Source organism: Pagrus pagrus (genome assembly GCF_965226575.1).
Source record: "Pagrus pagrus genome assembly, chromosome: 9".
In the NCBI taxonomy this organism is placed as follows: Eukaryota; Metazoa; Chordata; class Actinopteri; order Spariformes; family Sparidae; genus Pagrus; species Pagrus pagrus.
The window spans coordinates 17,654,113-17,664,592 of record NC_140193.1 but is presented as its reverse complement, the minus strand read 5'-3'; the positions used below and the strand labels follow the sequence as shown (position 1 = coordinate 17,664,592).

The 10,480-nt window shown below is 39.9% G+C and overlaps 1 protein-coding gene across 4 annotated transcripts; it reads right to left on the bottom strand.

The window, feature by feature from the left end:
• Positions 1-386: 386 nt before the first annotated feature.
• hnrnpa3 (heterogeneous nuclear ribonucleoprotein A3) lies at positions 387-8,667 on the bottom strand. Of its 4 annotated transcripts, XR_014623216.1 has the most exons (12): positions 8,422-8,667; positions 7,516-7,635; positions 7,240-7,386; positions 6,944-7,154; positions 6,748-6,837; positions 6,555-6,626; positions 5,577-5,624; positions 5,301-5,465; positions 5,085-5,201; positions 4,920-4,990; positions 3,429-3,498; positions 387-2,815 (listed from the first exon to the last, which is right to left on the bottom strand). XR_014623216.1 is itself a non-coding variant. In XM_084361314.1 (11 exons), the coding sequence occupies exons 1-10, from the start codon at positions 8,506-8,508 to the stop codon at positions 4,935-4,937; spliced, it is 1,113 nt and encodes a 370-aa protein (XP_084217440.1). In that variant the 5' UTR covers positions 8,509-8,667; the 3' UTR covers positions 387-3,498; positions 4,920-4,934. The 4 variants fall into 4 exon arrangements, 3 of the variants coding, with proteins under 3 accessions (XP_084217440.1, XP_084217439.1, XP_084217441.1); XM_084361314.1 differs by having other exon boundaries at positions 387-3,498; XM_084361313.1 differs by lacking the exons at positions 387-2,815; positions 3,429-3,498 and adding an exon at positions 4,170-4,818 and having other exon boundaries at positions 8,422-8,666.
• Between the last annotated feature and the right edge of the window lie 1,813 nt (positions 8,668-10,480).

Sequence of the window (10,480 nt, the reverse complement as noted above, 5' to 3'; positions counted from 1 at the left end):
CATTATGTTTCACAACAAAGAGTACAATTGTCGAGCTACGGTGGAGTATGCTCAGTGTGAACCATGCATGACAACTTCACAATGGTCCACCGGGCACGCACATTCAAAAGGTAAAGCCCTACGCAATCAGTATGTGCTCTACATGCACTTTCACACACACACAAACGCCACCTTTGATCACCAAGCCCATTTTCTGCTCTCATGGCAGACTTCAGAGGGCGTGTGACAAACTGAACTGGTGAGCAGGGCAACAGACTGAAGGACGTCTGAGAGTCGGGTAAATCAAACATTGAACCCTTTTAACATTGAGAGGACTTTTAGTAAAGACAAACATTTACATCTCGACATTTTGCTTTCAAGTGCTTTCTCCAAATAAAACACTCACGTCGTGGAAAACATTTTTATTTAAGAGCCAACATTTACACATCTTACTGTTCAGACAACATAGTTCATTGACACTGGTGTGCTTTCGGCAAGCACAGCTTTATTCTGTGTCATCGAGTTCGGCATTCCTCTGTAGAAACACTATCCTTCAAATGATTGAGAAACACATTAGCAGACATCGTTTTTCCATTTTTTTTTTTTTACACTGAGCAGAGCTGACCTGTGTGGAATCCTAAAAATGTATGTTTGTAAAACCTAAATTTGCTGCAGGTACTCATGTGGGTCATATGTCTACCATGTCTATGGCCATGTCAATTTAAATATTATGTTTGATATGTATACATCTCAAAAAGTGACATTTGATTAAAAGAAAATAGTTTTCTTATTAAGATTTGTATTGGAACTGCATGTTTAAACTCACCATGTTAAATCACCTACTACATAACTGCTACCTCCTAAAATGCAGTTATAACATGCTACTAGTAGCAGCAGGAACTTCCCTTTTTTAAGGAAATCTTACAAAAATTCCCCAGACATCTTAACCCATTTAGAACTCAGGAAGTAGACAAAATGTCAGCCTTTTATGAAATGGCTTTTGGACAAATCGTTGATATTTAAACTTCTTAGAATGCATATGAATGACTAATAATTGTGAATACTCTGAACATGTTGTTTGGCATACCGCTGTAGTTTAGTTTCAACTTGTGACCACGGTTTCCCACCTGCTGACACATTCTGCCCACGTTTTTCATCTGCTCATGTGACTGCCCGTCATATAAAGTAATTGTTTTCATGGCAATTTCTTTGGATGACGCTCCTGTGATTTATGCAGAGGATTCGGCCTCCTTGATTCAAAACTGGATTGTCAAAGTTCTGATCTCTTGCCCCTTTAATAAATTAAATATAAATATACATTATAGTACTATTAGCTGCCTTAACAGTGGTTATAATTACTTAAGAGTTCCTCATTATGTTTACATTGTTCTTAATGGTGATGAGGACAGCTGAGGACAGTAATTCCCACACATTTTAACACTGCATGACGTAATATACACTCAGTGGCCACTTTATTTGGTACACCTGTGGAGTCTAGTGTAATCCATTATCCATTACAACTGTTCTGCCATTAAAGGGCATATACACCAATTTTACACATTCAAGTGTGTTTACAGGTCTTGGGGAGTACTACTGCATATGTGAAAAAAATAGTGTAAAGGCTTTTGTGGCTGAAGAGGAAGCTGCATAAAAAAAAAACTAAAAACTTTATTTAGTATATAAATCTACAAACAATCAGTCATACCAGTTCAATAAACTAAAACGGAAAATAAAAAGGGAACAACAGGCAATGGCAGAATAAAAAATAAAGAATAAACAAGTGACGGACTTCTTTAGACAATGATGACAGATCTTACTTCCTGTTCATACAAGTTTAAGAGACTCAAAGTAACAATCAGTTTCAATTAAAAACAACTAAGGATGGGGTTGAATTAAAGCATTTAGCTTTGTGAATATGACATGTCCGTAATAAAATAAAAACATTAAATATAGTGCATATGTTGTGAACTTTACATTCAAAACAAGTAACATTTTCCTCCTCAATAGTGATCGCACGTGTTGTTTTAGAGTAGCAATTCTCAAAGTCTTTCCAGAGGAAGCTGCATGTAATCTGATAAATTACCTCCAGTGATGTGACTCAGTGGCCAAGTTTTATTGTGGCTAATGTAGGTGCCAGGTTTAAAAAAAAAGGAAGAAAAATGCATGGGATAAGAAAGGTGATATCTCTGGTTCTGTTGTATCGACTTCGATCATTTGTTTTTAAACTGTCCATCATGAATAAAACATTGTTATAGGAGTCCAATGCTACACCAGTGGACTGCTTTTCAAAACCTACATTACCCACAATGCAACTTAGCCACTGAATGACATCACAAAAAGCTTTATTGTACTTTCTTCACAAATGCAGTAGCACTCTCAAAAGACCTGTAAACACACTTCAATGTGTAAAATTGCAGGAGTTACCCTTTAAGTATGCTTTCATGACTTAAATAGGGAGGACCAAAAACTTGAGACGTCTCTCAATACAATGTAGTCCGGCACACCATCACCCTTTGAAGGTCTCACTTATAGAAAGTCAGATTTCCATGTATATCTTTTTAAAAAAAAATATAGAGCAGGTTTAGGTGCCATATAAATTCTGTGAAAGTATCCAATCCCTCAATCCACAGGGAAACGCACACGGGCCAGATTCTGAAACTGCCTTCAATCGAGCCGCCAGCACTTCCATAACGTTGTGATGTCACAACGATACAGTCACCACCCTCAGTCAGCAGAGCCGTGGTTGCAAAAACACCGGCAGAGCTGATGCGGGAACACGGTGGGCGGTGTCTGCTCGGGCCTGTGAGAGCTGACCAATCAGAGCAGGAGGGAGGCCCTTAAAGAGACAGGAGCGTTCAGACAGAGGGTGAATAGAGGTACTGCAGCAATGGACATAATGAGAAATGTGTTTATTGGACATTAAATCGGTTTAGTAAGAATCCAAAATAAAAGGACAAACTTGAAAATTAGCTAAATCTGGGATTTTTAACTATAACCTCAGTAATAAAACATGATTGAATGCAGACATCTCTAAAAATCTCATCAAAAACAAAACATTATAACCTTTGTAAAGGTAGAATTTACGGCAGAGCTGTTGTGTTGTTTTGTATTGTAATAGAGTACATGTGTACCTACTAGTAAAGTGGCCACTGAGTGTAAAAAACATTTGAGGAAACCTGATAATTTAATGTTTGTTTAGTGTTTTATCACTATAAACTTTATTGGAACTATCTGACTGATAGTAAAGGTAATAAAACATGGAGACAACATATTTTGCAATAGAAGCAGTGTGCTGAAGGTCACAGGCTTAGTCTGGTCAAAGTGGAGTGACACTGGATGATATACTGCTTCTTTACCTTAAAAGAACCCTTGCACCTTTGTATAATTACCATGTGCACTGCTAGATTACAACATGAGCAACCTTTGATAATATTTTGAAAAAGTCTTACCCATCCAGAACCTTCCATGTTATCAGGTCTTTACAGATTTTCAGCAAGAAGAGAATTCCTCTTTCCACATCTGCAAATCAAGCAAAGTGGTTACTCTTACCTGCTCCATCTTCTTTAAAGTCAGCTTTTGTGAAATACTCACTCCCTTTTCTTGTTAATGTCTGAAATCTAGAAACTGCAGTATCTCTGACTCAAACAGGATCTTCAATGTGTCCAGGAACTAGTCTTTCTTCGCTAGCACCAGCTGCTGGAGGGTTTAGCTAGCCTTGAAAGAGAGATAGATGCTCACTACCAGGAACGACACTGCAAGCTTCCTCCATGGGCGTTGTGCTCGATGCTGCCTTCTCCCTTCTCTCTCAAAATGCTGACTGGTCCACTGTGCTGGGGCTGAAGACGTCCTGTCTGACAGTCATCTGCAATCTTCCACACTAGCGACGCTGAGGGCCCAACTGCAGGTGCTTGTGGCTGTTATAATCCTACTCGCTCAACACTGGCATAGGTGGTGCATGGGCCCTTGACCTAGGACTACCCAAAACTCCCTTGTCATTGACTCCGGTACAAGCAAATGCATTATATATACACTATTTTCACTCATAGATATCTTAAATAATACTCCAAAAGGAGATGACAGTTCTGGGCAGGCGGATTTGCTAAACTACACAGTCACACAGAGCAGACAGTAGACAAATCAACAACTCATTAAATCTTTTTTTCTGAGCCAATAACGCACTGAACTTCATGTTACTTTACTACACAATTTTATTCGGTCTTTTTCGACTAATCAAAATATTCGAACAATCTAGAATCTGGTTTTCTGGGAACAAGAAGAGTGAGGGATTCCCTTAGGTCTAATTCCAGACTTGCTCATATTTGTTGACACTGGTACTAAGAAGGATTTACATACTGTGCTTCACATACAAAATCAAAATACACTTGACACTTGAGCAATCATAATAACTTCAGAAAGAAAAAATGTGTAATTCTATTTTTTTCTGAGGGCTTGATGTAGCGATGCTATTTGACAACAATAATTGACCAGCATAAAACTAACCAATATAAAAAAAGGAAAATAAAGATATTAAGAACTGACTTCAGATAAAAAACAATTTACTCTTTAACCCTGATACCATAGGCACAATACACACACTTCAAACGCACAAAAGGAAAAAATTGCTTAGGGAAACATCTATCACAGTTAGGGAAGGGGATCATCTGCACTCATGTCTTGTTTATACAGTCCTTCTTCCATAAACTTCTCCCATTTAGAGCTGCAGTTAAGTCTGACTTGTGTCTTCCTCTAATGCTTTCAGATGACTGCCTCAAAGTAACCTGCAGCTTTCCTGACAATTCCTTTGCTCACCTCCTCGCCTCTCCTGCTAAGAACTGAAGCCTGTTGAATGGATACAGGATAGAACAAATAGTTATTCTGCACTTTCATGGGCTCACTCTGTACTGTGCTACGAGGGTGGTGCGAAACTGATTGCAACTTACCAAAACACGAAATAATTAATATCGCCGTGATCCATAGCCACCTCCGCCGCCGCCGCCAGAGCCGTAGCCACCTGCGGTTAAGGATTGTTGACCACACAATATATTCAGGAGAATTCTGATGTTATGTCACTGGATATGAAGTGTATTTGGGGGGGTAAAACTCACCACCATAGGGTCCACCCGAATTTCTGCCACCAAAGTTGTTACCCTTCATGGGCCCGTAGTTAGACTGCTGTCCGCCATAATTTCCAAAGTCGTTGTAATTTCCACCTCCTCCGTATCCTAAAGATGTAAGTGTCAGTCTTAAGTTAAGACTTCATTTCAGGTGTCTTGTACACTTTAGTTTAACAGTCTAAATACTGGAGTCAATACAACTTCTACCTCCATCATTGCCTCCGTAACCTCCATCGCAGTTGCCACCAAATCCACCACCCTGGTTGCCATACCCTGGACCACCGCCTCCGTAGCCCCCTCGGCCTCCTCCATAACCTGGTCCTCCACCATAATTTCCTCCTGGACCTGTAACAGACAGTTGTGAATCACTGTCTAAAGACATGAGACAGTTGTTATGTTTATGAGCAAAGATATTAACCCACAACACGTCCACATGAGTAGTCCATGTGACTTCATTAAAAGTAAAATTTCAGAACAGCTCACCATTGTCAAAATCCTCGCCATAGCCACCTCGTCCTCCACCATAGCCGCCTAAAAAACAAGAGTACAATATATTATAAATTAAAACTGTGTTTATTTTTTTAAATTCTTGCAGCCATGTCACAGATGAGACCAATTCCACTTAATATTGTTTTTTATTGTTCTTACGGTTTTACTTTCCTCTTGATAATATCTTGCTTTTAACACATTTTTGTTGATGCTTATCTCTATTTTGTTATCCCCTTTGCTGCTGTACCAATAAAGATTTCCCCGTTGTGGGACTAGCAAAGGATGATCTTATCTTTTATTGTTCACACTGAGGCAGCATTAAAGAAAGCACTCTAAAGTAGGTGAATTCTTGCATAGCAGGTTGGACGTGACAACAAAGCTTCTTGGGAATGCAGGCCTGTGACGGTCAACATTTCATGGGCATTAGAATGTATTTCTGCATTGAAGCAATGTTAAAAAGCCCTGTTTCTATAACCTCTGACTTTTTGTAGCCTTTACTCTGCCTCATCTCATCACTGAGATATATATTTGACAACTGAATGTTAATACAATTAAAAACACTGGAGTTACCACTGTAAGCCTCTGTTAATTGGTTTTACGAACCTCAACCAATGCAGTTTGGTTCCCTGTTTGTCTCACAAACAATTTCCTTAATCAAGAGTTTAGTGGAGCTTAAACAAGTGATGAAGTGCTCACATGGAGAGAGGCAACAGAGCAGAGTAACCCTAACCCAAGCTGAGGAACCTGTTTTACCACATTAGCATGGCGATGCACCAAATATTTGTTTGCCAACCAACATTAAAAGAAAACGATAAGGAAGAAGAGATACAACCATTTCACTTTTTTTCCCCAGTTTGAATGCAAAACTTTAACCTGGAAACCCCCTGACACGTGAACACCACTATCAAGTGTACCTGCATTAGTATGGTTAGGGTCACTGGCACCTTCAACTGGTTTGCAAATACAACTCACCTCGGCCAAAGTTGCCTCCGCCTCCATAATTGCCACCTCTCCCCATGAAGTTTCCAGATCCTCCACTCCTGCCTGATATGAAGAAAGGTGTAATTTTAGAGACGTTTATAGCAGCGTTGTAAGGCGATCTGAAGACAGCATAAACAATTATGGTCACTAAGTATATCTTTATTCCATTTGATCGTGTGCTTACCTCTGTTTGAGGACATAGCACTCATTTCCTGTTTAGAGAGAGCTTTCCTGACCTCACAATTGTGGAAGTTGATTGTGTGGTATTTCTGGGCTACAAAGAAAACAGGAAAAGACACAATTCAGTCACACCATTGCTCAATGTTTACCAAATGCCTTGGTAACTCTCATACAAGTAGGCGGACCAAGCAACCACATACCGACAATTTTGTCTACGGTGTCATGGTCATCAAACGACACAAAGGCGAAGCCTCGCTTCTTCCCAGTGGAGCGTTCCTCCATGATGTCAATACATTCAATCTTTCCATACTTCTCAAAGTGCTCGCGGATGTGGTACTCCTCAGTGTCCTCCTTAATACCACCAACAAAGATCTTCTTCACTGTGAGATGGGCACCTGGTTTATTAGAGTCCTGAAACAGAGTGCGTATCAATGAGCACACACACCAAACAATGACACCGCTGCAGAATCTGCCTTCTGGTGTGGGATTTGTTTACCTCTCTGGACACGGCCCTCTTGGGTTCGACAACTCTTCCGTCTACTTTGTGAGGCCTTGCTTTCATAGCCTCATCGACTTCCCTCACAGAGGAGTATGTTACAAAGCCAAACCCTCTTGAACGCTTGCTATTGGGGTCCCTCATCACCTAGAAACAACAAAATGATGAAAAATGACAGTGAGAGCTTTTTAACTGGCTTGCAGTTATGTTAACAGATTAATACAGTTTATCATCATCTCAGGCAATCTTGCCAAAAACCATGATGGAAATATGTACCACGCAGTCCGTGAGAGTACCCCATTGTTCGAAGTGGGCCCGTAAACTCTCCTCCGTAGTTTCAAAGCTCAGACCTCCAATAAACAGCTTTCTGAGCTGCTCTGGTTCTTTAGATTGGTCCTGTAATGTAAAAAGCACAACATGGAAATAAATACTATATATTGCAGCAGTTACAGGAAAATAACTGGGAGCCATACAGCATGGTTACATAACGTGGGTGTAACCCAGCAGCAAAATAAATAAATAAATAAATAAAATGACTGTAAATACTGTACAAATGTGTGTGAACTATATTGATAGGTCAGGGTATATACTAGGCCCAACGTTACCCCTGCTGTGACAACAGACGTAGCCAACAGTAAACTACATTATCTTGTATAATTAGGATGTCAGATAATCCCAATGCATAGATAAGATAGAGAAAGTGTCTTGGCAGCAGAAAAGGAGGCCCGCCCCTCATAATTTAGGCTTAAAACAGCCTGAGTTAGCCTGCTAGCTCTGACAGCTAGCATTAGCTTACTTCAGGGATGCCGTAGGTTGAACATTACGTTATTATGAAGAGTGTCACTGACTCTATGTGCTGTCACGACAAGTGTGGGCTGACTCAATCAAGCAAATGCCATTTATTTACCAGTCAAGTGAAACAGTAACCCAGCACAGAGCTCTCCACCGCTAACACAACCTAATACGCTTGTTGTCATTTTGACAACCGTTAGCTTTAGCTGCACCGTCCACTACGGCCAACAGCGCTGCAGACATGGCAACAAGAGCTACAGAGAAGCTACATATTACAATACAAAACCCCTCGTTCCACCTAAACTGTACACATAGTTTGAGGAACAAGCACAGCTTCACCACATTTTACAAATAGCCGCATTTAATTTGCAATATTTGAGGGTGCCTCACCTCCATTTTGCAGACTTTCCCCGGAGCGATGCTGAGTGGATCACGTGACGGTGACAGCGGTCCTGCTGTCAGTCCGTCATCGTCCATCCTGAATAATAGTCATCAAAACTACAACTACAGCACCAGACAGCTACTGTGAGTCATGTATATACATGATCACATGAAACTCCATCAATGTTAAGGACTGTTTCTGCTTAAAGTGTAGAGTTACATTAGTTCACCGTGTGCCTTTGTGCTGTCCGGCTTCCTGTAATGAAAGAAAAGCATAATTTGTGCCATCTACCGGCTGCGGAGGAAAACGACTTGACAGGGTAATAAATCCTCATTCAGCCTCTGGATTGTTTGGGCAGACCACAGTCCATAATGACAGGGACACTCAATTTACAATCTATTGTGTCTAATCCACTGCTGTTATTTTCCCAAGTGAGATATATGTAAGTGGTTGAAAATACAAACAGAGTGGGTTACTGGTTTGTTACTGGTTTGTTCTTACATTAACAGCAATGAATGATGAGTCAAACCATGAGATACAGTTTTAGCTTCTTATACTGTTCAAAGTCACACAGGTATCACTCTGCTCAGGTACACTTAACCAGTCAGAAAGATATAGTGACAGTTGCATCATTAACAAAAGGTAATGCCAGTTGTCTTTTCCAAATTGGGGCAGGACTTCTAAATATGAACATAATGTATTATTTTTCCAATTACATAACTACTGCAGACCTCCAACGGTTTTGCTATAGATTCAACTTGATGATCATCTCTGATCTCAGTTGTTCACGTCACGCTTGTGCTACAGAGAAAATGGTCATTTAATCAAGTAGGGAATGTTCCTGTTCAGTTTAACCAAAAAAGAAAGCAGAAACTGGATGTATTTAATAGAAGTGTAGCCTATAAATAGCACAATTTCATTAAAATGAACTATGTGCCGTTTATTGTCAAGACAAAATAACAATACAGACATGAATGTGAATAATTTATAGGCTGTTAATATCTTATAAGAGCCAGCTGGAGAGTGAAAGGGGCTAAAGTCTAAAAGTAACCAGGAACCAAAATTTGCTGTTAGTTTCCTACTGGACCCCCGACAACCACCCTCTGCACAATGTGTGTACACTGGGACCTTAAAGCTCCCATTAAGTTTAATACAATCAGTGCTCCTGCCAGGGCAATAACAGGTTATTTGTTGTGATTTGATTTAGTCATAATTGTAGGAAAATGCATGTACGCCAGAATGTGCAACATGTGAACTCAACACGAAAACAGCAATAAACCTTTTCGAACTACATTTGGACTGGTGCAAATTCACTCACAAATATGCCATTAATCAAATAACCAAAACCTGTTGACATGCAGTGAACCTGCTGCAGCATCTGTAGTTGGGGCTGTTGTGATCACAACAAGCCTAAATTGAGCCATGTTACCTTTTCTCAATGTGTTTTTCCAGTGTTTGGAAAATGCCAATATGATTACTTTGCAACGAAATCCCTTGCCAAATAACACAATTATTCAATATTTCTAACTGATGGAACCGATCACAAAAAACAAAAACAACACAATTAATTAAACTAATTTACTTTTTACTGAAGGTGTCTATTGAAGTTAGCAAGCTAACCAGTTAGCACCTGTCCTTCATGGACCAAAGCTCCTGTGCTAGCAGTGTAAATACTAACACTCCTCTGCTCCTTGAGATACCAGTCCAGGCTGCGAGCTGCACAGCTAACTTAGCTAACGGCAGCTACAGTTAGCAGCAGTTAGCGGTTATTTTGGTGATATGCTGCCCACTGTTTGTTCTGAATTTGACAGGTGGCCAATTCTTACAAATTGCACCTATAAATTACTATTTGTAGTTGTGGGTGTTAAAGGTAATTCAGTTTACAGGAATAAGAGATAGGTGTATGCCATGATGCAAAATATGTTTTATTTGTGAGGTGACTAAATTATAATGCCTCAGAGAGGAGCAATGCATTACTGAAGAGGACCAGAGCACTCTCCTTGTTAAGGTTCATTCACACATTCATTCTGTATAGTATATCGGCACGATGTTACAGATTAAGCAGCA